Source organism: Epinephelus fuscoguttatus, linkage group LG2 (assembly GCF_011397635.1).
Source record: "Epinephelus fuscoguttatus linkage group LG2, E.fuscoguttatus.final_Chr_v1".
In the NCBI taxonomy this organism is placed as follows: Eukaryota; Metazoa; Chordata; class Actinopteri; order Perciformes; family Serranidae; genus Epinephelus; species Epinephelus fuscoguttatus.
The window spans coordinates 24,826,001-24,852,521 of record NC_064753.1 but is presented as its reverse complement, the minus strand read 5'-3'; the positions used below and the strand labels follow the sequence as shown (position 1 = coordinate 24,852,521).

General features: G+C 39.4%; 5 protein-coding genes across 5 annotated transcripts in view; all 5 read left to right on the top strand.

The window, feature by feature from the left end:
• Positions 1-4,171, top strand: part of si:dkey-234i14.2 (heterogeneous nuclear ribonucleoprotein C) — a 50,447-nt gene extending 46,276 nt beyond the window's left edge. The window contains exons 5-7 of the mRNA XM_049565804.1: positions 281-394; positions 1,553-1,710; positions 2,907-4,171. Coding sequence (XP_049421761.1) covers positions 281-394; positions 1,553-1,710; positions 2,907-2,945 — 311 coding nt within the window. The 3' untranslated portion in view covers positions 2,946-4,171. The remainder of the gene's footprint in view (positions 1-280; positions 395-1,552; positions 1,711-2,906) is intronic.
• Positions 4,172-6,366: 2,195 nt separating this feature from the next.
• LOC125882177 (5-hydroxyisourate hydrolase-like) lies at positions 6,367-8,451 on the top strand. Its single transcript, XM_049565889.1, has 4 exons — positions 6,367-6,602; positions 7,475-7,614; positions 7,734-7,869; positions 8,036-8,451. The coding sequence occupies exons 1-4, from the start codon at positions 6,549-6,551 to the stop codon at positions 8,123-8,125; spliced, it is 420 nt and encodes a 139-aa protein (XP_049421846.1). The 5' UTR covers positions 6,367-6,548; the 3' UTR covers positions 8,126-8,451.
• Positions 8,452-9,577: 1,126 nt separating this feature from the next.
• pdcd5 (programmed cell death 5) lies at positions 9,578-13,738 on the top strand. The gene is made up of 6 exons (XM_049565902.1): positions 9,578-9,774; positions 11,678-11,721; positions 12,071-12,132; positions 12,491-12,582; positions 12,678-12,749; positions 12,835-13,738. Exons 1-6 carry the CDS (start codon positions 9,709-9,711, stop codon positions 12,880-12,882), a joined length of 384 nt encoding a protein of 127 aa, XP_049421859.1. The 5' UTR covers positions 9,578-9,708; the 3' UTR covers positions 12,883-13,738.
• Positions 13,739-14,424: 686 nt separating this feature from the next.
• mvda (mevalonate (diphospho) decarboxylase a) lies at positions 14,425-21,193 on the top strand. The gene is made up of 10 exons (XM_049565622.1): positions 14,425-14,771; positions 15,484-15,554; positions 16,101-16,215; positions 16,318-16,464; positions 16,677-16,876; positions 17,106-17,180; positions 17,319-17,537; positions 19,445-19,560; positions 19,784-19,892; positions 20,319-21,193. Exons 1-10 carry the CDS (start codon positions 14,663-14,665, stop codon positions 20,397-20,399), a joined length of 1,242 nt encoding a protein of 413 aa, XP_049421579.1. The 5' UTR covers positions 14,425-14,662; the 3' UTR covers positions 20,400-21,193.
• Positions 21,194-21,645: 452 nt separating this feature from the next.
• On the top strand, positions 21,646-24,851 carry LOC125882139 (cytochrome b-245 light chain). The gene is made up of 6 exons (XM_049565846.1): positions 21,646-21,803; positions 22,060-22,129; positions 22,652-22,726; positions 22,819-22,902; positions 23,025-23,106; positions 23,941-24,851. The coding sequence occupies exons 1-6, from the start codon at positions 21,746-21,748 to the stop codon at positions 24,133-24,135; spliced, it is 564 nt and encodes a 187-aa protein (XP_049421803.1). The 5' UTR covers positions 21,646-21,745; the 3' UTR covers positions 24,136-24,851.
• The last annotated feature ends 1,670 nt before the right edge of the window (positions 24,852-26,521 follow it).

The following is a 26,521-nucleotide window of genomic DNA, read 5'->3' as shown; positions in this document are numbered from 1 at the left end:
CTAAAACGATGCCAACACCAAATTGTTTACTGTGCATGCACTTTTCTTCTGTCATAGTTGCATTTTATTTAAGTAATAGACAGACAGACAGACAGACAGACAGACAGAGAAATCTGCATATTTGCTTTCCTGCTGGGAGTTAAGGAAGCTAACAGCCACTCATGGAAAGCAAATATCTCCCAATATGTCCAACCATTCCTTTAAAGCTCTCCCTAAAGAGATTTTCAGGTTGTGTAATTTCCTAATGTCCTTTTCGTTCTCACTCTGGTCGCTCCTGCAGTGGGCATGGAGGAGTTGCAGGTGATTAAAAAGGAGCTGACTCTGATAAAGACACAGATCGATGGGCTGCTTGACAGTCTTGACAGGATGGACACACAGAGGAATGACCACAAAGGTGAGACACTCATTCACAAAGACAGTGGAGGCAGGTAGGTGGGAGATGGAATGATAGATAATCTATTCGCACATCAAAAACATCTTAAGGCGGCCTCTGGTGATATGCCACTTTCAGATTTCTGCTTGATTAGCTCCACCAGTCACAACCCCAATCAAAATGATTCAGGATCTGTGCCGCAGGAGGAAACTGGGGGATGGGAATGCACTGCACCACCAGAGCCACTCCTGTTTTACCTGACAAATCAATTATTTCCCTTCAGTCAGGAATTTTTTAAAAAGTTGAATCACGGCCGATATTAGCTGGGGGTGCGGGTGTCTGGATTTATGGCTGTGAGCAAATTATGGAACATGCTGAACAAACAGGGTGGTTGAAGGAACTGACTGATGAAGCTTCAGAAAACAGACGAATATCAAAGACTGAGCGGTGTGTACGGAGGGAAGAGCTGCTGCTGCCCTCATGTGGACATGTGATCACAATACAGTGACTACGCCTGCCAGCAAGTGCAACAGCCCCTAGGAGAGAACAGGACAAAGCTTTATTATCCCTCCTGAGGAAATTGGGTTTTACTGGAATTTTAATTAAACTGATCATAAACTGAAACAGAGTTTACACCATTCATTTGGTGCAGCCCACCCTCCCCTGAGCCCTGTGTCCTCAGTCACTGCTAGACAAACATGTTCTTGTAAAAACAAACTTTAACCTTGAACCTAGAAGCCATTATCATAGCATCAGGATGAATGTACAGACAGGCCGTGCACTAAAAAGAGAATGTGTCCTGTGGCTACTGCAGCTGTAGGTGCACACGTTCAGGGAAGTGTGTGTGTGTTCTGTCTACTTTGAATGACCTTGGACGATTGATAGCTCTCATCTTCATATTAATTTATCTCCAGCTCTACTTGATTCCCCTGTCCCTCACTATTCAGCTCTGCTGTCTCTCGCTTCCCCCTCACTATCTCCTCATCTGTCCTTCATCCTGTCACTCCCACTCTTGCTTTCTGCCTGTCATCTGGTACAAAGTCAGTGGGATGCACACAGACGTTTTTGTCTCTGACCCACAGAAAACATGTATTTTCCTAACACTCCACAGGAAACAGGACCTGCAGTAAAGTCCACACCTAAACTCCATGTATGGCTCTGTTTATTCCTGTTTCATAGGGTCTCCCCTGAGAGAGGACAGTCCAGCTGGCTCACCGTACGCTCTGTCTGCCAGCAGCCCCGAGCACTCCCTCTCCTCCCTCTCTCCACCCAGCTCCCGCCATCGAATCCACAGGGAGGACCCTGACCTGAGGGAGCCTGATGATGACAACCACACGGTAAATGGGCATGAAGTCTGTGTGCAGTGCACTTGTTCAGGAATGACTAAAAAGTGTATCAGCATATCAGCAAGGGCCGTCCCTCTTGGTCATATTGTATGATGCTGGTTTCTGATTGTGTTAATGAGACTCATTACAAAAGTCAAAATGCATCCATCCATATACTTATCTGGGGCAAAGTCACGGGGGCAGCAGGCCAAGCAAAGCACCCCAGACGTTCCTCTCCCCAGCAGCACTTTCCAGCTGTTCCCCAAGGTGTTTCCAGGCCAGATGAGATATGTAATCCCTGCGTGTTCTGGGTCTGCCCCGCGGCCTCCTACCAGTGGGATGTGCCCAAAACACCTCCAGCAGGAGGCGTCCAGGAGGCATCCTGATCAGATGCCTGTACCACCACAACTGACCCTTTTCAACACGCTATATTCATTTTTTTTACCAGTTCAAATCCCCATGTCTGTTTATTTTGAAGGGGACAAAACCTCCTGAATATCTGGATCTTAGGTTATCAGAGAGTTAAGGTGAGCACACATTAGCAGGTGCTGTGCTAGAAGTCACTGCGACGTGCCAAACAGTGTCAGAGAAACACCAATTTGTTACATGAAACTGTTTTATTCAGTGTTTTTATCAGTTTTAATCACCTGGTCCATTTGTTTTAGAGGAAAGGAGATCTCTGCTTGTTACTCAGCTTCTTGTAAAAACCTCCTGAACAATGAACGCTGATGGAAAACTAACCTGGTGACGTTTTAGTTGGTTGCAATTTAGAATCCTCAGCACAAAATGCCACTAAATCCCAGTAAATTTTACACTGTTCATTTAAGCTGTGAGTCTGTTAGGGCCCCATTTAGTGGATAAAAATATATTAATTTACAACAATAATACACAAGAAAACTCACTCAGAAATTCAACAAATTTTCGAGATTAGATTTGAATTTTAAATTAATTACAATTACTTTAAAAACTTTAAAGTAAAGTTTGAGTTAAAAAAAAATTGCACAGACAAGTTTCAACCAGATTCTGTCCTGTGAGGTGAGTGGACGTGACAACTACTGAGACTCCACTACCGTGAAATCAATTCATACCTGCACCATTAAATTTTACTTAGTCATTGTGAGCTTGCAGCTGAATGAAATACCTCTTTGTTTAAGCTATCACTGTTCTATCTTTGTCTGTCTGTCTGTCTGTCTGTCTGTCTGTCACAGATGAGCAACCACAGCTCTGACCCCGAAGAGGAAATATGAGGGAGGAACAAGAGAAGATGTAGAAGACATGGATTAAGTGCCAAACATGGAGGAAAAGAACAACAACCGTCAAGCCAACTCTCATATCTGTGGCTCAACTCCCCTCCAACAGGGTGTACATATCAGAAAACATATTACATTTAAGTGTATCACAGCAGCTTCTTTTCTGTGACCATACTTCTGAGTCAAACTGAAACACAAGTGACTTATATACACCAGGTACACACACATTTGATTGAGAAGAATTTGTCAGACTAAAGGAGTGACTGACAGACAGTAATTATAACGAACAACTGGAAGCACGGAGGTGAATTTAACTTTTTATAATCCGCCCTAAGTAGGCATTCCTATTATATGATATGACAGTTTGCACCAATGCCAATATTTCAGTATTAATCCAAATGAGACAAAAGGGTTCTCTGATTAAAACACTGTGTAAGGAGCTTACCACTTTATCTCGTCCACATTAAAAGCCTTTTTCTAAAACAGGCAGCACATGCCACTATCACACTGTACATACAGTAATAATCTATGTGTAGTCACTGGGTTCTGCACCATGTTTCTGCTGTTTCACCAGTTTCTCCCCAGAACAAAACTCTCACATCTTTAATTAGGTAATGTAAACCATGCAAACAGCCTACTTAAGATTTATTATTTTCAGAATAAGTTGAATATTGTGTATATGTACTGTAAAATGAAAGTTCCCTCTGTGGATCTCAAAGTATTTTGACTTGTGACAACAAAAGAAATGTGTAAACTCTCAAATATGATCTTTCAACAGGGCTCTTTGTTGACGCCTGACTCACTTTTTGTCTTTATTTTATACTTCTAATCACAGTTTAGCTAGTCAAAGTACTGTAAATTGCAGTAATTCTTAAGAAACTGAATAATCACACTGATCATCAGGAGATAAACTGGTTGTTTTCTGCTCTGTCTCTGAGTGTGACTCTACTTCATATCTATTACAAGAATGTTACAGCTCTCTTCCCCCATGTATTTGGCACTTGTGAGACATGCAAAGGCCCAGGTCAGTGTGTAATATTGTGTATTATTGTAAACTTTACTGTAATTGTTGAACTGTCTGATTTTAATCTTGATTTAGGACTTCTCACATTTTTTTTTTTAAGAAAACGATGTTATTCCTATGGTGTTACATGTTTTTGTTTGCATTCTTAAGATAAGCCAAGTGGAAATACTCATTGTCACAGTAGTAAAAGTATTTTCATATTGAGTATAAATACAGCATGGGAGTGTGTTTTTATTCTTAGAGACCAAGATAGACATGGAAGACAAAGGTGAGAGAGAAACTGATCAATTTGGAATCATAAAATGTTAAAAGTACTGTTTCAAAACTGGACTGCTAACTGTGCAACTAATCCAAAGTGTATACAGCATACAATAATTAAGTCCATCCTGAACAGAGGAAAGCTGGTAATGGTAAATATCACCAATCACAGATCTCTTTGACTCGCCAGCATCTCTTCTCCTCAGTGCATGGATGGTTTGACCAAAGGTCAGTCTGACCCTCAGGCAAAATTGCTCACATTATTATTCATACTGTGTATCTTGCTTTGAGGGCTGCTGCGTGCCTGGTTCAAGATGATACCATCAACATTGCCCAAACTCAGACTGCAGCAGTTTCCACCCAGAGAAAGTTGTCCATCGCTGATGTGACGCCAAACTCCTGTGACAACAACATGGCAGCCAGGCTGAAAACAAATCAAGAGATACTCTTTCTGTAGACGGTCTTTTTTTGAAAGAAAGGAGTTTAGAACAGTCCTCCCAATATGTTCTCTCTTCAACAACATATGGTATCTTGCTGACTCACTACACTGAAACAAAATCAGCTGTGTTTCACAAAAACATTTCCACCTGCAGCCTCTCTCCACCACAAGCTGTTTTGCTGAAACATCATCTTGACGTGAGAAAGACAAATGAGAGAGGAAGAGACACATTAATGGAGTTAATAACTAAGATACTGAGGCCATATGGAGATATGGCCATATCATACCAATATATATTATGTTAACCTTTATGCAACAATATTTTGGTGTAGCATAAAATGAGAGCAAACAGAGTGCAGAGTTTAAGTGGCCAAATGGTCCATTTTCTTGAGGGTTGTGGGGGCCAATTTAGAGTTAACCTTTACCCAATTAACCTATGCCCAATCTGCATGTCTTTGGACTGTGGGAGGAAGCCAGAGTGCTCAGAGAAAACCCACGCTGACACAGGGGAGAGCACACTCTGCACAGAAGGGCTCGCTCCTGGGATTGAACCAGGAACCCTCTTGCCACCTGTGCTAACAGTGCTAACCACTGTGCTGCCCTGAGGTTAAATTATAAGTGAAAACAAGACATGATAGAACATTTAAAAACAAACAAACTAGAAAACCATTTAAACTGTCAAATAATATCAGGAAGTGTAGTTTATAATAATCAGTGTTTATCGCTGAGATCAGTTTATTTACAGATGACAAACCGTTTTAACCTGAGCAAGTTCAGTCTGCTGATAAAGTCTATGTGTTATGGTAGAAAGCTCTGGGGACAGCTCAGTAAATGGACCTTCTGTTCAGAATATTTATCACAGCACTGTCCTATAGTTCACATCACAGACTTTTCTTTATCTAAGAGGAAAAGCTATAAATAATGACTTCAGTGTCATTGTAGCACAGGTTATCGCTATGGAGTATTGCCTAAATGCCAGATCATATTTCTGTCATGCTCAAAGTTTGTATCATTTGTCCTCATAATATGATTGGCAATGCACTTTAGGCAACTCAAAACCATGTGAATTACAGGAAATCACTGCAGCAATTTCAACAGTGTTAACAGAGCTGTGCTTGTTGCCAACATTTAGCTCCATATTCATATAATATTAAATTGAACAAAGAGATCGGAGGATGAGAGGAAGTATCACATTAACCTGTGGAATTCCAACAGGAAGTTGTGGGTTTTGTTTTTAGAGTTCAGTAACCCAGCAGTCAAACACACAAGCGTCAGAAAAAAAAAATGTTTTCCTTATAATTCTGTTAATTGTGCATGGCTGCATGCGTCACGTCCTCAGAGCAGTCCATTTGATCATCCTTTGCCACTATTTTTTAACATAAATAACCCAGCAGGGTGGGGGGTCGGGGGTGCAAGGCTGACACCCAGAACTTGCAACATACATTAAATCTCATACATCCTTTTAAACAAGGCCTCACAACTGAGAGCAAGCTAGCCCTGGAGGAGTGTCCCAGGCCCTTATCTAAGTCTTTTATTGGGCAGGCTGCCTGTTCTGTGTCCAGCAAGTCTAAGTATTCCTCCAGCCATGAACCCCCAGAGAATCAGGCTGGTTTACGCTCCGTCCAGTTAAATCATCATCCATTTCCACTGAGTTCAAAGTGCTAAAAGCAGAATATGACAAAAGGAGCTCTTGCACAACCGGTCTTCTGTTGACAAAACGATAAGCACGTGTACTTAATCTCATTCTGAATAGGGCAGGTTGCAGGACTGCATGAGGACAATGAGACGAAAATCCTGATCTGTTTAATAAACCATAAAATTGCTCTCTCTTTTTTGGTTATAACTGCTGGCTCACTTTGGATTTGATTCATCAGTGCACATGAGTGCGTACAGGCTGCAGCAACTCAAGGGTCAGATTGTGCCTGAATACAAGGTAAGCACAAAACTTAAAGGTATATAAAACAACAGAAGATTTTTTATTCAACAGTCCAAATGTTAAGTGATGGAGCATCATATATTTATTATGTTTGATCACTGAAATAAACATAAAAACATCTGATTTAATACTTGTGTGTAAAATATTATATCCAGGGTTTCTATTTATTAGTTAGATTTTAGCACCCTGTACTGTATCTACAGAGGTCTTGATATGTCCTTTTATTCAACTATCTTGAGAATTTTTACTTAATAAATCACAACTTACAATTTGACATTTACGAGCCACAGCAAGGTAGCAGGAGCTGGTATTGTGTCTCATCATGGCAAAATGGGGTCCTGGTGACAGTACCCACCACAGAAGCCATTTTGAATATTTTGCCAGCTGTCTGTCTGTGGAAAGATTTTGTCATCACAATAACATTGCAATCATGCACAATGGAGTCACAAAACTTGACAGGTGTGTTATTGAGATCAAAATGAAGACTGAATTTGAAGATAGCCATGGTCTGACAAGGGAGCCGGAAGTAAGAATTAGAAAAGAGGCCTCCGACACCCCAGTTTTTACATCCCTGGCTCAGGAAAATTTACAGGTGTGTAGTCAACATGGTCATTGTCTAAAAACTTTAATAAAGCTGTCCTCTGCGCATTTAAGATGGGTGTCAAATGTGTTATCTTGTCAGTTTGGAATAAACTGCCAAAGATAATTCAAAATACAGTGAACTCAATGTTGCTTTAAGGAAAATAAAAGCAACATAGGCCTGTATGTTTTTGTTGTCAGAGAAGTATTTGTGTTTCAATGCTGGACTCTAATGTGATTTCTCTAGATTTAAACAGATCCATTTAAAGTCTTACTTCCTTGCTCTGCAGATCACAGCAATGGCAGACTCACCTAGTCCTCTGACCACCCACGTGCTGAACACTGCGATGGGCGTCCCTGGCTCGAACATTGCCATCTGTCTCTACCGACAAGACCCCTCCAATAATGCCTGGAGTTTGATAACCGCTGGGTAAAGACCTGAGGGCAACAGCCATAAAATACCACGCACATAGTCACAAAGTATGATCACAGGAAAATCTCAGATATTACAACTGGACAACTCTCTCCAATCACATTTTGTCTCTACAGGGCAACTAATGCTGACGGACGCTGCCCAGGACTCATCACAAAACAGTTGTTTACTTCTGGTGTGTATAGAATGTGTTTTGAGACTGGTCAGTACTGGAAGAATATGGGAGAGACCTGCTTTTACCCATATGTTGAGGTGAGGAAATGTTGTGTTGGCATGTCAAATGGTGCTTTGCTTGCTTGTGATGTAACTGTAGTTTCGCAACTAGATCAGTGAACTTACATCCTCATTTAACCTGTCGTATGCATGTGATGCTTACTTTTAATTGTTAACCTCTCTCATGTATGGTGTTCTGTTGCAGATTGTCTTCACTATTAATGACCCCGGCCAAAAGTACCATGTCCCTCTGCTCCTGAGTCGTTTCTCTTATAGTACATACAGAGGAAGCTAGGGGTCGAGTGTGATGACCATCCTAAGGCTACCTCCATCTATCAGCTGTCATACACAACACAGGCAGAGGCAGCACCACCAAGAATATTTATACCAGCACCAGCCAAACAGTCACAACTGCTGACAACACACAATGCTCCGTCTGAATGATTCCTCCATTTGAATAAAGATGTTCTAATCAATTTATTTTTTTGTAATTAAACAAACCATATTACTAATATACTAATATTGCTATTATGCTACCATGATATTTAACAGATTTAAAACAGTTATCATGACATGTAATTTCTTAATGAACCTATTAAATAAAGTGTTTTTTGTCAAATGTTTCTTTTGTTTCATTGCCAAGATCCATATGGATCAGTGGCCACTCATAAGGGAAGTGAAATAGAGGTTGTTATCTGTTATAAATAGCAGGGTATTTTGATTGATGATTACATTTTAAGCCACATGTGCAGTACCTGGTGAAAAAGCTACGCTAAAACTGGGTTTTTATTTTCGAAATAAGTTGTGTTTTTCTTTTGATATATAAAGAGACTTGTTGCTGCCACTGGGGATTATGGTGAGTTGTTATACATGCATACCTCTGCTCAATGTCATATGATTGACACAGCTTCCCTATGATTCATCGCCATTGTAAAGCTCTGACTCAAAACTGTGGATATAGGCGTACTGTCAGGTAGTATGATCATCCGCTCTGGCTACCCATGCTCTGTCACTGGTACACTTTTGGCCTGCTCCCATACTACTTATGTGTCTTTATCACACAGAAAAGTGTCGGACAATACTCTTGGCATTCCCAAGACTTCATTTTCTTTCCTTTTCAAATGCCCATAAGGAAATTGGGAAAGGGGCAATTATGTATTCTGCACCTTTGGTGTGGAAAATGTTGAAGGATGACTTGAAACTTCAAGTATTAATCTTGTTAAATGCTTTTAAATCCAGAGGGTAAGAACTAGGTAGATTGCTTAAGATGCTGATGTTTTTAATTTACCTGGTTAGAAAATAAGCTCCTTTAAACTTCTCCTCTGAGTTTGAGTTCCTTTTGCTTTACTTAATTTTCATTTTGTGTCAAATCTGCTTGCCCTTTTTCAGTCTCTGTATTTTATACTACATTAAATGGACTAAAATTTGCATTATGTATAAATACCATTAAGTAAAGTCTATACACTGTTCTCATAAAGAAGACTTTAAAAGCTCTGCCAATTCATGTTGCACTTGAGCCATCTTCATCCATAACAGCATTACTGTGTCTCACAATATTATTAGAATATTATCAAAATAAATTGGTCTATAATACTATAAATCATACAGCTAAAATACAGTGAACTGCAACATTTATTTTAAACATTGCCACAAATCCATAAATCTGCCTGCAGTATGGGTACAGTATGCTCACAAACTCCTTTTCATATGCGATCCTTGAATCTGTGCTCGATTGCTTCACCCTGAGTGTTGGATCGGATGTTGATTACACTCCCCTGGACTAGGTAGGGCCTCACCTCTGATGGGAGTTTAGGGTACATTTTATTACGTTACCTCAACACTTCTCAGCCTTCTAGGTCCGCGATACTGTTGTAAACCATGGCGGACGACGAATTAGAAGCAATTAGGCAGCAAAGGATGGCGGAGCTTCAGGCAAAGCACGGGGTAAGCACAAAACACGAGCACGGAAGCGTGTTTGCGCCCGCCTTATAAGGAGATGCTGAGTTCAATAATGGTGCTGCTAAAGTTAGCTAACGTTAGTGTGGCTAAACCAGTCACCACAACTCAACTCATTTAACTGTACTGTAACTGTCTTAACTCGGGGGATATACACAGCCAACGTATGAGAGCAACGCTAGCTGTAATAAACTCTGTAGTGTGTTATAAATCACAGTGACCAGCATCATCTGACTGACACTGCTAGCTTGGTATTGACAAGACAGCGCACACCCCTCTGACAATGATAGTGTTAGCTGAGCAACACTGAGCAACGAGTTATAAAAAATGAACCTATGTTAACCCTCCTGCTGTGTCTATTTAATATAAATTAATCATCAATCAAAATTAAGTGTTCCCAGTTTAAAATGGCCGTCCCATTATAGCTGATCACACATCCTTAATAATACATACTGTAACGTTATCACCTATTGTTGTGTCAGATCTTTAGTCAATTTAAGTTATTGTGAGCATAACAAGTTTGAGCTTATATTTGATATTTATGGCATGTATGGATGCATTGACCTAATCAGCTTGTTTTTTAGCTATAAAACAAAACATAATCTATTACTTCATATTGATTATACAAATACTCAGATGAAAACACATTGTACTATTTATCAGACTACTTTGCATCAAAGCTTAACATGGACACAAAATATCTCTTAAATTATCTTTTGTATGATTTTATTAGTAAAGCAAGGACAATAATTTTGTCTAATTAGAGCTGAACACAATAGGAGGGTGAGAAGAAGAAGAACGAAGAATGTTTCTGGACAAGTATAGAAGAATACAGTCAACTGGTGAGCTTAGTTGGAGTGGTAGGACAGTTTCATTAACGTAAGTGTATCTTTACTAGCCACATAATACTGAAACATTAATAAACAGTAAAAGGTAACAACTTTGTTTTATGACTGTAATAAATATAGGCCTGTATTTTAATTATAACAGCCATGATCTGGTGGCATCCTGTATGAATAATTAAAATGCAGATTTTAGTTAATGCTGTCAGGTTTAAGCTGACTGAACACAGTGAATCTTACATAGAGCCCAACTGATAAATGGGCTGGGCGAATATTTAGAAAGCTTGTAACTACTCAAAGATAAATTGTATCTGTGTAATTTTTGCCAGATAAATAACAAAACATTACACTAAACAAAGGCTAAAGATGTATTTAAGGTAATTTTGAAACAGTGTCCTGGCTACATAATTTGCCCTCCAGAGAGTGCTGAAGTTTGTTTTTTTTCAAATTTAAAATGTCCCATTCAGTGACAGTCGCCAACAATCCACCAACCTCTACCAAGATGGGGACAGACATTCAATGTCTGACTAAAGTAATATCTAAAAATAGGGAGTAAAAAACAGAATGTAAAACAAGAAAAACAATACTGCAAATTACGATACCCATCAAGATTATGATATATAGCTAATTCTGGTACATCGTTATAGACATGATTGCTAATGAACTTTCTGATGCAAAGTGGATGGATCCTGGTGATGTTATTTTTTCAACTATACATGTGTCACTTGGCTCCAACTGCGCTCATTGTCTTGAACCATACAGACCTGGTTTTTATGATGAGTATTATCTTGATACTGGTACATTGTAGATTCTGGTCTTCAATCAAATGTCAGATCTTTAGCCAAATATTTTGTTCCACTTTGAAAGGTGAAACTTTGCTTTAAAAAAAAGCTCAGTTTTAATAAATTAACCAAGCAGCATGGGGAAATATATTTTGACAGTTATTAAACTTGTTTGTGAGGCCATTACCAAAGTTGTGGGAATATTGGGCTGGTATGAATAAGAAATACAACCCATATGTGATGGTGCTGTCTCATATATTCTTCCAGGATTCTTCAAATAATCAGCAGCAAGCAGAGGAGGCCAAACAAAGGTAAGTATGCCAATTCAGTATACAGATATAGTGATTAATTTGTACTCTCACAGTCAGTTTCTGTATAGCTCAGTTAAACAGACTTATCAGACATCTGTTCACTGAATTATTTCCATAATATTGTGAGATAATTACTGTTAGAGAGCCACAGTATATTTGAAAACAACATTATGAACTCATTGTGTAATAAGAACCTATCAGTGTAATATTTTGATGGCTTGAGAGTTTGATAAATGTATTTTTCTGTTGTAAAATGTAAATGTAGTTTTCCCTTTTACTGGTCTCAGTCCTAGATCCAGATAGTTGTAGGTTGTGCTGATGTGGTATCATTGTTACTTGTTATTCACAGAGAAACAGAAATGAGGAACTCTATATTGGCTCAAGTTCTGGACCAGTCTGCCCGTGCCAGATGTAAGTGTGCTCTCAGATTTATTGTTAAGTCTGTTGAAAGGAATCCCTTGGAAATAAATCATGCTCTTGTAAAACCAAAAGATATTAAAAATATTTTTTTTATTTGGCATACTATAAATTGGTGAACAACTGTAATGTAAAAAATTGTGAAATCAGAATCATCACAACACTCTTATTAACTCTTATCAGAGATTTATATTCAGTCTAAGAAGAGTGTTCAGCCTTCCATTTTAAAAAACTTAAGGTTCCTACCTCTGAGTTTGAAACTGTTTTGTGTGATGAATAGGTTGTAGTGTAGACCTATAAACGCCACTCAATCGTGAACACAAGGTGGTTAAATATTTTTACTGTTTTTCAGTAAGCAATCTTGCTTTGGTAAAACCGGAGAAGGCCAATGCAGTTGAAAACTATCTCATTCAGATGGTTCGTTTTGGAAAGTTACCAGGAAAGGTAAGAAAAACACCTCCTAATGCTTGAAGCTCTGATATTGTTGATAATCCCTCGTCATGCCAGCAGTGCAATGAATGGATTTTCTCTTTTGTTAGATTACGGAGTCAGGCCTGATCGAGATTCTAGAAAAAGTCAGTCAGCAAACAGAGAAGAAAACAACTGTCACAGTAAGTTGCACTGAAATGTCACCTGTGTTTGATTCATTATCAGTCACACATCCATCCTAAATCATTTGCGCTCTGTTCTTGTCAGTTCAACAGACGGAGGGTGATGGACTCAGATGATGAGGATGATTACTAATTTTAAATGGGAACCCTGGGACAAGCCAAGAAATCAGGAGAGGATATGCTTTTCTGGGACTCTGATAATATCTTTGACCTGTTAGCAGAATCCTGGGATGCCACACTTGCTTCTGTGTGTCTCTGGAAACTACATTACCAAGAGGGAAAAACAAAGCGGAGTTTACATTGTGGCATAAGTGGTGGGGGGTAGAATACACAGGGTTTCAAACAAGGTGTTCTTTTGCGCGCTCTTTTCAATCAAATTGCTACAAATTTGCTCTGCTTGTGTTGTACCCCTGACAGCTCATGACACTGTTTGACTCCTCTAGTCTCTTTCAGTAGTTAATTTTTTTCCCACCATGTTTGACTTCTGTTCCTCAATCAGAAAAAACCTAGATGAATCTAGACTTTTCTGTGAATACAATACATTGTTTTCTATTTAGGGCCAGCATCCCATTCGCTCTGGATGGTGCACTTGGATTATTTCTTTTTGCAGACATGTATCTTGAAGGTTTACATAAAAAACATTAAAAAGCCTTAAATTCAAAAGTTTGTTTCTCTGATGAGCCATCTCTGAAGTGTTGAGCTCCCTTTTTAAAGGTTTACATTTTGGGTTTTCACACAGACTGTGTTCTTTGGATCAAGGCACACAGTTATCACAGTTGTGACCATGCTCAACATGAGAACAGAAGAATGTTGCAGCTGCATCACACAGTATCCTCATTACCATAGAAAAAGCTGACATACTGTTTCTTTATTGGTGGTTGACTCTTTTTGCTAAATCAACCATTTAAAATTTTGGATTCCAAGAATTAACAAATGCCAAATGTATCCAACTACTTTTAAAATAAAAAAAGCGTGACTGAGAAATGTGATTTAATTGTTATGTTATTTATCATTATCGATAAAGTTTATAAGCCACAGTTGAATAACCAAAGGAAATATGTTTTACAACAGTTGCATTGCCTTGAATTAGTTAGCTACAGTAAGCATGACTTTACAGTCAGCATACATTTATACAAACACTACAGTTTAGTGATGCTTTTATTAACGTTCATCACTGCTTTGCCCTTTCTGTTCCTGCATTGCCAAGTGGAAGAGAAGAGACATCTAATGCTCCAATAACTTACTTTATTCCCATTAGTGGAAGGGGTTTTACTAAAGTGTCAAAAAATGTCCACGACAAAAGCCCTGCATTTAAAAAGTTTACTTAAGCAAAGGTAAAAGTACCTAATTATTATCTAAATTTGTGTACAATTTGCCTCTGAAGTTTTGTGAGTTCAATTAAAAAGTAGTACAAAATGGAAACACTAAAGTATAATTACCTTAAAATTCCACTGAAGTAGCTACACTACTTGAGCATTGCAGTGTGGCACACTATTTATTTTTTGTACTTTTTTTTATTCCAGCTTTTGCTATACAATTACAACATTTACAGTGAGTTTATTTTTTTTATTTTTTTTATGCATCAGTTACATGCATTTTCTAATTATTTTATAATTAATAGAATATATTTTAATACACCCTGACTGAGCCTGTGGGATGGTCTCTGTCCTTGCCCCATTTCGCACGAGCGTGGTCAGATGATCCCTCATTGGCTATTCCGACTGCCATCAAAATAGCTGGGCTCTGATTGGTCGCGGTGTTTGTCACATGTTCAACACCAGCCAATCGGGAGACACCGAGGAAAGCTGTAGTAAGGTTGGCTAAACTGTAGCTGCTAACCACTAGAAGTGAATGTCTATACCCCGGTATAGCCTGTCAATACCTCGGTATAGCCTGTCAATACCCCGGTATAAATGATCAAAACATACACAGGCTCACATTCAGCTGTACCAGGGGACAGTATGGACAAGCCAAACATAGTTACATGCACCGCTCCGGTAAATATAGCTGTCATCAAGTACTGTAAGTATCTTTCTTGACTTATCCTCGTGTAGTAACGTTTGGTTTGTAACTTTAGGATGCAAAGGTAACTATGTCATGTCTTAAAGGGGACCACTACCTCAATTAAAAATACTAATATATTATTGCTGTGGCAGAGGAAAGTTCAATCAATATTTGTGAACTAATCTCTCTCAAAGCCAGAAACCAGAGAAGTAAGTCTCAAACTTGTGATGTCATAGGGTATAAAGTGTGGAGCTTCTCCACAGACAATGAATGGGAATTTAATTTTGTAGACACACAGAGGGTTTGTTTTCTTTTTTATACCCAAATGAGCTTTCCTGAAACAGAAAATGTACCCATATACTCAGAACACTTCCCTATGTGCTCTCAGTGTCATCTAGGACACCTCTCACCATTCATTGTCCATGGAGCAGCTCCAGACTTTATACCCTATGACATTGAATATTTGAGTTTTACCTCTCAAGTTTTGGATTTTGGAGAGACTTGTTTGTGTTCACTAATACTTTTAGACTGCCTTATACCATAGGAATGACATGTATACATTTGAAAATGGATGTAGCTCCACTGTTGTTTGTTATATGGTGACTTTTGTATCATGTCTCACTGAATATTGGACATTAAAGGGTGGCTTTAGAGTTGAGCATATTCGTACTGTTTAATTCTATCAGTCTGACAACACCTCAGTCATGTACCTATGAATCTTCCTTTTCAGGGGGGAAGAGAAATGAAGACTTAATTCTACCCATCAACTCCTCGTTGAGCGTCACATTGCATCAAGACCAGGTATTTATGTACAGCATTGTCATCAATCTGACTATGAATGTGTCTGTGTTCTGTAGGAAAACAGGCTTTGAGCTTCATCAGTGTGCCAGTGTTAATACTCCTGCCCAGAGCTGCTGCCCTGAGTGGCTTTGTATTCCTCTCATCATGTAAAGACTCCAAATAAAATAAAAGAAGAAAGAGGCTAATGTAATTATGCCACTCATAGCATTTTTGTGTTAACTGGTAGTTTAAGCTCGGCTGGTCACTCTTGAAACATTTATATGTACTCGTGCTATTTCAAGCATTATGTACACAGTGTGGTAAAACTGTGACAAACTTTGTAGCAGAGCTGGCATTTAAACATCATGTCAGCATTTTGAAAAATACAATGGAAACATTGCAAGAAAGTATAAATACATGACTCTGATTATGTAAAATATTGACCTCCGTGTTGAATATTGCCTTGGATGATGATTAACATAAATTTTGTCACGTATAATGTTTAAATCTTGAAGCAAAGGTGTTAAATCTGATATAGATCTGACTTTTCTTCTTCCTTCTTTTAAGCTGAAAACAACCACAACAGTTGCAACCAGCAGATCATTTCAGGAAGATCGAATATGGCTCAACGGCAAAGAGGAGGACATAACCCATCCAAGACTACAATCCTGTCTGAGAGAGAGTGAGTCTTGTCTGTTTTGTTCCTCTTAAAAAGCCTGTAAATGAGAAAAACTGAGTTAGAGAGTGCAGGCCATTGTGTCATTTTCCTGTGTTCTGAATTTAGTACGACGACTAGCAAGGAAGAGACGTAATGACGGGGACCCCGCTTTGGATTCGACTTGTTTGTCTCACAAAGTCCACATCTGCTCCGTAAACAACTTCCCCACTGCTGCCGGGCTCGCCTCTTCAGCAGCTGGATTCGCTTGTCTTGGTGAGTGTGAGCACTTCACTAATGACAATAGAGTATTAATTTTATTGAGAGCTCAACAGCTGCATTTCAGCATAGAACAGAAACAGTTCAAACTATCTTATGCTGCCTGTGTGTGCCCATTCTTCAGTATTCCATGTCTTTCTCATATTTATTACATCTTCATTTTTCTCAGTCTCCTTTGCTCTTACCCCTCTTTCATCACTGTGTTGCAGTTTACACTCTGGCCCGGGTTTTTGGCGTAGAGGGGGAGCTGTCTGGGATTGCACGGCAGGGATCGGGCAGTGCGTGCCGAAGTATGTATGGAGGGTTTGTCCAATGGATCATGGGACAGAATGAAGATGGAAAGGACAGTCTAGCCCAGCAGGTGGAGCCAGAGACTCATTGGCCTGAGCTCAGAATCCTCGTACTAGTGGTAGGTCAATTTGAGTGTTTGTGAGAGCGACTGAAATAATGATATGAGTCAGATATGTCTTGGCACCTTTGTTCTCTATTGTGAAGGTCACATACCTAATTTCCTTCTTCTATAAATGACAGTCTTGCGAAACATGTTGAGCAACTGTGTTGACTAGTGCACAAAATGCACGCTTTAACTGAAAATAGTAAAAAGTTATATCACGTGTAATTAATTCATTTTTTCACAGGCCAGTGCTGAGAGGAAGCCGGTAGGCAGCACCTCTGGGATGCAAACCAGTGTACAAACAAGCTGCCTCTTAAAGGTACTATGTTCACTTGCTTTAATTTACATTTTTCAATGTACTAACATGACTATTAACACTGTTGAAAGTGTAAATGAGATGTGTTTAAAGCGAACTTATTGTCACTCACAAGAAGGTCACTCTTTCCTGTGTGTGTAGCACCGGGCCGAGTCTGTCGTCCCAGGCCGGATGACACAGATGATTGAAGCAGTGCGAAGAAAGGACTTTGCTGCATTTGCTGAACTGACCATGAAGGACAGTAACCAGTTCCATGCAACCTGCCTTGACACATACCCTCCTATCTTCTACCTCAACAGTGTGTCTCAACAGGTTATCAGTTTGGTGCATCGGTATAACAGACACTACGGGGAGACTAGGGTGAGCAACAATATCTACGTAGTAATCATCTTGGTATATTGTGTTGGACAGCTGTGAGTTTACCTTTTGTTAATGCATTATTATGCAACATTAAAGGTCCAGTGTGTCAGATTTAGGGGGATATATAATGGAAGAAATTAAATATAATAAGAATGTTTTCTTTATTGTATAATTTCCTTAAAATAAGGATTATTGTGTTTTAGTTACCTTAGAATTATTCATATATATCTACACAGGGAGCAGGTCCTCGTCCGCAGAGTCCACCATATTGCACCCCCATGTTTCTACAGTAGCCCAGAATGGACAATGTGTTTTGTGTTGGCCACCATAATTAGCAGCCCCTCTGTGACAAGAAAAACATGATTTCTTTTTTACGTAAAATTTCTTAATTCAATGTTTTCACTGGTTTAAATCACCTGGTTCATTTGTTTTGGAGAGGAACTTCCGCTAAAAAGATCTATATCAAAATTACAGTGAACACACATTAAGTTATCAGAGAAAAAAAACTGAGCACACATCAGCAGGTGTTGGGCTACTGGCCTATCTGTGACAAGCCAAACAGCACAATAGAAGCATTGATTTGTAATGTGAAACTGGTTTATTCAGTTGTTGTTTTTTTTTTACCAGTTTTAATCACATGGGGTGTGTTCTCAAAGCTTCCTAGTATGAAGAGTTGCTCTTAGTGACGAACTTCTAAGAAATATCTCAGAATAGTGTCATTTTCGAGCTCCTAAGCTGAAAAACTGTTAGGAGCAGGGAGGAGGACTTTTAAGAGGCTTAAGAGTTTTTTTAATCAGAGGAGAAAATGGTGAAAACACAAAGAGGTCGGAGAAATATTCTCCAAATGCTGAATGACAGTGAGTAAATGAAATGCTACAGATTAGATTGTGCAGGAATATGTGTGGTTGATCTCACTAGGGATATGCACACATTTCCCATTTAACACTGTAACACCAGAAATAAAATGATCACATTTCTAAGATGTTTTGAAAACTGGAAAAATGCAACAGTGCAGCAGTGATGACTTGGGTTTGTCTCAACCTTCCATTAGCAGAGTGATCACACTAACAATGACAACACTTTCACAATCAGCAGTTGATTTCCACTGGGTGTCCACACCTTGCAGGCTCACAAAATGACATGTCTGTGACACCCAATCATATCTGTGAACTGAATGCATCATACCTAGCAACATGTTCAACCACGCCTCCTTGCAAAGGTAAAAGGTTTTGTCCCTTCCTTGCTCAGAGTTGCTCTGAGAACTTTCCTATATCATCCTATGCTAGGACTCCTTAATAAAACGTTTTGTTTGGAGCTCTCTGAGAGTGTTCTCAGAATGTTTGTGAATACAGCTCCTGGTCTCTTTGTTTTAAAGAGGAAGAGATCCCTGCAGATAATTTAGCTCCCAGTAAAAACCTCCTCAACAATGAACACTGAATAAATTCTAAGCGGGAGAAGTTTCCGCTGGTTGCAATCTGCAGTCCTCACCACTAGATGCCACTAAATCCCCTTAACTCTTGCACACTGGGTTAATTTCTCTGCGTAATGAAGTGATGAATGGAAATATGGCTGCTTTGAAGGTGATACAATTGTCGAAAATATCAGTTATGCATTATATCATTTATAGTTAATGGAGCCAAAACGTGTATAACACATATTTTAAAAGTTCTTCAGATCATTTGTCTGTGGCGGTGTGTATGTCTTATGATCATGTACTTCATGCATTATGTATAACTGTAACGTCCTCACTTTTGTATCATTGAGTGCACGCTCTTTTTTTCTTGTGTGAAACATTTCTCTCAGTTCATGCAGCTGAATTTCTGAGATGATGTAATGAAGATGTAAAACTTGCGAGGTAGTTTTCAAACTCTTTACGTGACTGTCACATTCTGTTTGTTCTCCTCTAGTTGGCCTACACATTTGATGCAGGACCCAACGCTGTTATCTTCACTCTACAGCAGCACGTTCCTGAGTTTGTTCAGGCGGTTCAACATTTCTTCCCCCCTGAGACCAACGGAGGACAGTGAGTTGACAGTCACCAAACTTACTTAGCTTGAGGGAGCAATCCTGACAGCTGACTCCTGACTGACATACAAATTAATAAATTTATCTAAAAATATGATACATATACATAAACAGTCAATGATACATGGGTGTTTTTTGACTCCAAATAAGCATTTTATTAAGGTGTGATTGCATTCAGCCTCTTTGAAATTAGTCAGTGAATGTCTCTTCCTTCTCTGCAGGTTTTTCAAGGGTCTTCCTGTCAACCACGCTGCTCTTTCTGAGGAGTTGAAACAGGCTATTGGTCTAGAGCCCATGCCAAAGGGCATAAGCTACATTATTAGTACCAAGGTAAACACATACAGATAGATGTGATCACTCAGCTCAGTTGTTTTATCAGTTCACTTTAAACAGCGACAGAAAATCACTTTTATCAGTTTTTTTTATTTATTTTACTTTGTGTCTATCTTAAGGCTGCAAAACATACAGTAGAAAGATGGGATACATGAATTGTCAGATTGCGAGACACATTCAGATTTATGTCCACATTTCCTTTTAGCATGCTTTTACGAAACACTGTGTTGCATTGTGGCACATATTATGATGCACAGTAGTTCCTCTGTCTTACTGTTTTTACACTAAAGACTTTTATTGAACGGCACTTTATTGGCCTTTATTAGAACAAGCTTTAAAATAGCATTGTTAAATGTTACCACACAGACACCCAGGATGAATCTGTTGTTTGGTGTCATGATCATTTCTTGTTTTGTGTTCAAGGCTGGACCAGGCCCTCGTGTTGTGGAGGATCACACTCAGCATCTGCTTGGATCTGATGGGTTGCCGAAGAAAACCGTTTGATGTCCTGCAGCCCGAAATGGACAAAGATCCACTCAACAATAATGAAGCTAATTCATCAGAAATCAAACTTGCTTTAGTCACATGTAACAGGTTTTTACAAATCCCTGCAACACCAGATACCTTCCTTACCAGTGTGGATTCTAGTATGTCTTCTTTTAATAGTGCAAAGTCTTAGGGCTGCTGTTAAACTGCACCTACTTGGGCAACAAAAAAGTTTATCTTGGGTGCGTCGGTACAATGGACAACCAAGAAAGGGTGGCAGTGGAGATACCTGCACACCAATGCGACTGGGCTGGACAGCCACAAAAAGGTCCACAGGCTGAGATCAATGCGAAAAAATGTCAATTTATTTAGGGATATCTGTCTTGATACTTTCTGCATTGATGTCAGCCTGTGGACGTTTTTGTGGCTGTGGCATAGGTTGCTTTGGTGTGCAGGTATCTCTGCCAGCCTTCCTTTAACCATCAAACAGTACTGATGTGCCTGTCACCTCTTTATTGCTTTTAGAGGTATTTGACTAACTGTTTCAGGTGTAGACATGAACATGTGCTCAACTCTAACTTGGTAAAGAAATGGGCACACTGCTGCTGCTTAAGGGCACTACCAGCGTGCTCTTAAGCAATGCACAATGCAACATTAAGTACTTTTTTGCCTATGAGGGTTTGAATTTATGTTTGTAGCCATGTGTGTAAAGAGGGTGTTATGTTTTCATTTTTTGAAAATTGAATTTAAACCTACAGGATATCCCTAAATCATGTTGGTTTTATTCTGTAACATGAAATAAAATATATTTTAGCCAATGTAATGTTTTGTTGTATGGTCCTTTGCCATTTCCAGATTCAAGTTTGCTTTTGCGAGAATTTTTATTTAATTTTTATTTATTTTTTTTGGTCAACGACCAGTGACTTTAAAAGCTGAAATGATCAGAATGGCAGCAAGCACCTGTTGAGAAATCCCCTATGACTCAACTATGTAAACATGAAGTTATTCTTTAATCTAAGGCAAAAAATCTGACGCCTTTAAGAGATTTGTTTATAAACGTAGACCAGAGTGACGGCCTTAAATCGGATGGCAATTAGCAGCATAAGCATATGAAATTCAGGTGCTGCACCTACCTTTTTATAAATACTCAGACCTGTCCGGTAAGTTTGAAAGGTTAGCCACTCCTCTCCACTGTAGCCCTGCGCTATTCGGAAATGACGACTGCCGACTGCCTCCCGCCCTGCCTCCCCGTCGTCACACATGACACACCTCGCATCTCGTAAAAACACATTTCTTCCTTGTAGAAACAATCAAAGCTGAGAGCAGCTCTCTGGTGATTCACAGCAACCTGCAGAGTGAACGCGATGGGGAAGATAGAGTGGGCGATGTGGGCCAATGAGCAGGCTCTGGCCTCGGGACTCAGTGAGTATAAAAACTTTACCAAAATATTAAAAAGAAATCAGAGAAATTAATGACTAACTTCCAAGAACATTTTAATTTAAAGTCATTAAATACTTTCAGCTGTGTTGTAAGTCTGCTTAAAGAATAAATTAAACTGAATTTTAGAGTCAAGTAAATGTAAAATTTAACATACTTTCCTCTCTGAGTGGAGTGACAAAAGGGAGGCTGTGTTGTTTGTTTTAAGTTTTAATTTTATCTTCCTGCTTCCTTCTTTCAGTTCTCCTCACTGGAGGCATAGTGGGGGTGGCTGGACAGTTCAGAGGCTGGCAGTTTGCTGCTTATGCGGTGTATCCTTTACACTTTTCAGAAACCGAAATGCTAGAGTCCCACTTCAAATATGCAAAACTAAAGTCTGTGCAGAGATTGTAGCCATTTGCTGCCCTTATTCAACTTTTACATGGCGGCCCTTAAGTACAGTTGCATGCTGTGTAAGAATCCATAATCACATGCCTAAGAGAGAGCTAGAGAAGTTATTTAGGACAGTTAAGTAAATATATTTACCTTTTTGCAAAATATTCAAGCCTACATTCCACCATTTGAAGGCACGAGGCAATATATAATCAACACAAACATGTCTGCTTGTATTTGTATACACGGGTCAATAAAGTTTTTCATTAGTAAACCAACAGTATAGCAGAGGTAGTTTTTGTTTTCATGTGATATTCTTACAATATCCTGCATATATTCACTTTTATATCAGAAACAATCACAGATGCTTATTTGAATTTGCCATGATGTCCTATCACAGTCATTACACGACTTATTATTAGTGAACCCTGTGAGATGAAACAGCCTTGACAGATAACTAGTGCTGCTGGGACCTTTGTGTGTCTGCTGGAGTACCCCAGAAGCAAGAGGGCCAAGGGCACGAGTGTGGCGAGGACGTAAGTGATCTCATTTTCCTATGATTTAGTTTGTGCAACATGTAGGCTCTACTTCAGTCACTGCTCACTCCTGTCTCTTGTTTTTCCCTCAGGGGCCAGTACTGCTTCACTGTGGTTGTGAAATCCTTTGGGCCACTCACAAGGAATTACTATGTCAGAGCATTTCTACATGCTGCGTGAGTTCATTATATCAGCCACTTTCCTTTGCTTGACAGCATTCCTCTCATTCACCATCTCACCATCAAAAGACAAAGGACTATATTGTCTCTTGTCCTCAAAAGCTATGTCTCTTTTGTAGAATCTGTGTACCTGGAGGTTTTATGCTCGCTACTGTCCTCGGATGCGTCTGCCTTGGCATTGCCAGCCTCATCTACCTTGTGGTAAGTTGGTACCTTTTACTGTATCAATCTCCAGTTAGAGCAGGTTGAATATACTCAACACTGATAAAGTTGTTAGATGAGGCAGGAAGTGGTGGGCCTGATGGAAACAAGGAAATAGCAACAAGGAAGGGACTGTTTCATTACTGGTACCTTTGTTGAAACATGGCCTTGCAGTTATGAAATCTGACCAGTCAGGGGTGTGCCTGAACTCTTCAGAAGTACGTGATGTGGTAACCAGAGTTATAAAGCCTTCCAGGCTGCACAGTTTATCTCATTATAAACATGCACACAAATATGAGCGTACAGGATAAGGACCACTGATATGTACCCTCACATTATTGTTGTTGGGGTTTGAATAATAGGTTTCAGCATGAGCAGATATTGAGACAAAGGGCCCCTGAGCACAGACATGCAGAGGGCTCCACCACCTCTCCTACACAGGAATAAGACACAGACTTCGTGACGGTTTTGCCTCTTTTTTATTGTTGTTTTGCATCTTTCTTTAGTCGTTATACATCTTCTTGTGGATTTCATATCTTTGAGGAAATATCTGTCTTTTTTGGTCATTATGTGTCTCTTCTTGTGGTTGTTTTGCCTGTTTCTGTAGTTATTTTGTCTCTCTTTGTGGTCTTTTGTGTCTCTTTGTGGTATTTAAGCCTCTTCCTGTTCTGTAATTTGAGTGACATTGTGCAGATAAAAGTCAAGGGATGCCCTGACACATTGGGCCCCTGGACTGGTCAATAATCCATCCATGGGTTTCTGGCATGCTTAACTTGATCTTATTCTAGCCAACCATCACTGACTTGTATTCTTTGTCATCATCTTGCTTTCTAGGCAGCTATCCGAGGTGAACACTGGGAACCTATCCTTCCAAGGAAGGACGTGAGCCGAGGGGCAGCATTAGGACCAGACAGCATCAAGCAACCTCCTCAGAATCCACCACCAAGACCTCCTCCTGAGATGCGCAGGAAGCGGGTGGACGACCTGGAGGGAGCAGCCTACGACAACCCCATCCCTGTTACTGATTAACCAGTCCAGTGCCAGCATCCTCTGTAACCCTTCCCCCTGTCTGCCTGAGACCTCGATACAATGAAGCCCATCAAAACCAGTCACAGTGGGACGCCACCAGATTCTGTGACTCTGGACAAGTGAATAGTTTTCTAAAGCAAGTGACTGGTTGTGACATGTTGGGTCTGCACCTTCATACCTCAACCTGCAGAGAAATATCTTTAAACAGAGGAAAATGTTTTTTAGTTAGTTAGTTTGTTTTTTGTAAGAACTGAGAATTCAAAGAAGGATGTAATGAATTTTACTTCGGAACAAAAAACCATGCCACTGGAGACAAATGTAAATGCTGTAACTGTTAGGTGGCGACCAACTACATTAAGTTAGTTGTGAAAGACTGTAGGAGATGTAGGTATTTTTACTGCTGTTTTAAAAGTGTAAACTTTTTTTTCTGTGCTAATTCCCACACTGTATGTTTTAAACTGTGTTTGATTCACTGTATTGTGTTGCCATGCACAGATCTTACAATATTTTGTATTGTATACCTACACGCTGTTATTAACCCCTGTATATTTGTGGATTTCTCAATGTCACTGATCACAATGCTGTAGGACAACATAGCACTGTTTGCTAGGATTATTTTGATTAATGGGTTTGGGCTTAATCAGGCTATTAGGCATTTATCGTTATTATGTATCTGTACTTTGTGATATTGTAAATAAATTCATTTTGCCCCTTAATTCATGATCCGTCCAGGGTTTTGCTTTTATATGTCGTATTTTTTCAAGTTTCCTTTGCATGATTATTTTAAGTAGTGATATTTGCAACTTCCCTTTTTCGCAAACACCGGATTTCATTATCTCAGAATTTCCCCTTCTCATCTGTGTTTCTTTTCTCTCATTGTTTGTTAATTTTCCATCCTTTTCTGGCTTATGCTGGACACAATGGCACACAATGGGTGACTTACACATCTGCCCGGTTGTTGGACAAGTTCTGCTTGTTCGTATCATTTCTGTAGTCACGTCTCTTAAGTGTGCTTTTTGTTGGTCACAGCTGACCTGTCAAGCAGCTGGAGTCTGAGTGGAAACCAGAGGTACAGTGATACTTCCTCATTTCAGTGTGTGGGGCTGTAATGTGACAAAAACTATCTTTGTGCAGCACTCTGGATATACAGTTTCAGTATTTTAATACATCTTATGAGGCCTTCTAAGTAAAATTCCAATAGGGTCTTGTGTAAAAGCTTTTATTTTTATTTTAGCTTATTTTTACCAGTAATCGATACAATTTAATGTAGTTTTCTAAATTTAGTAAAAAGTTCATAAATGTGAAAGTTACTTAAAACTTGCTTGTCTTGTTTGGGCAGTTTTATCTAGGGTAATGCTGCCACCCCCTGCTGCACAAGAGAACTGAAATGCACACATAATTTGGTGCAGTAGTGTGTTACATTTGTGTTTTAAGCAAAGACAAAACATACATTTCATATTGTGGGACTGTTTAAAATCACTTAAAAAGTTTAACTTTAAAAGAAATTAAAAACAATAGAATGCAATACAGATTTCCATGAGATACAACATTAAAGTGCATTAGCAAAATAGCTTTTATAGAATGATTTAACTATATAAAAGAGGGAAATAATATTATCAGGACTTAAATAAGTGCCTCCTATATCAATTTTCAATCAATCAATTTTACTGATAAAGCTCAATATCATAATTCACAATTTGCCTCACAGGGCTTTACAGCATACAACATCCCTCTGTCCTTATGACCCTCGCAGCGGATAAGGAAAAACTCCCCCAAAAAAAACCTTTAATGGGAAAAAAACACTAGAAACCTCAGGAAGAGCAACTGAGGAGGGATCCCTTTTCCAGGACGGACAGACGTGCAATAGATGTCATACAGAACAGATCAACATGATAAATTAACAGTAATCCGTATGACACAATGAGACATAAAGAGAGACAGAGACAGATAGAGATGCAGGACAGACGGTAATGACAGTAGCTTACAACAACCTTAATTTAAGTAATAACATTATAATAATAATTACGGTTATTGTGGTACAATGTGTTGTAAGTATATAATAATATATGATGGTATATGTATGTGACAATAATCATATGTGTATAATAACAGTAGAAGTATGACTAATGCAGCAGGAGGCATCTGGCAGGACCACGGCAGCAGCACAACCACGCACGTCACGCTGTCCAGGCACCGCTGTGATACAAGTTAACCTGCCAGACAGTGGAGCACAAAGGCTCCGGAGAAGAAGCCGAGTTAGTGACATGCAGTATGGCCGAGCAAGATGCAGTAACAGGACATGACAGAGAGAGAGAGAGAGAGAGAGAGAGAGAGAGAGAGAGAGAAGGTGCCCGGTGTATTATGGGGGGTCCTCCGGCAGACTAGG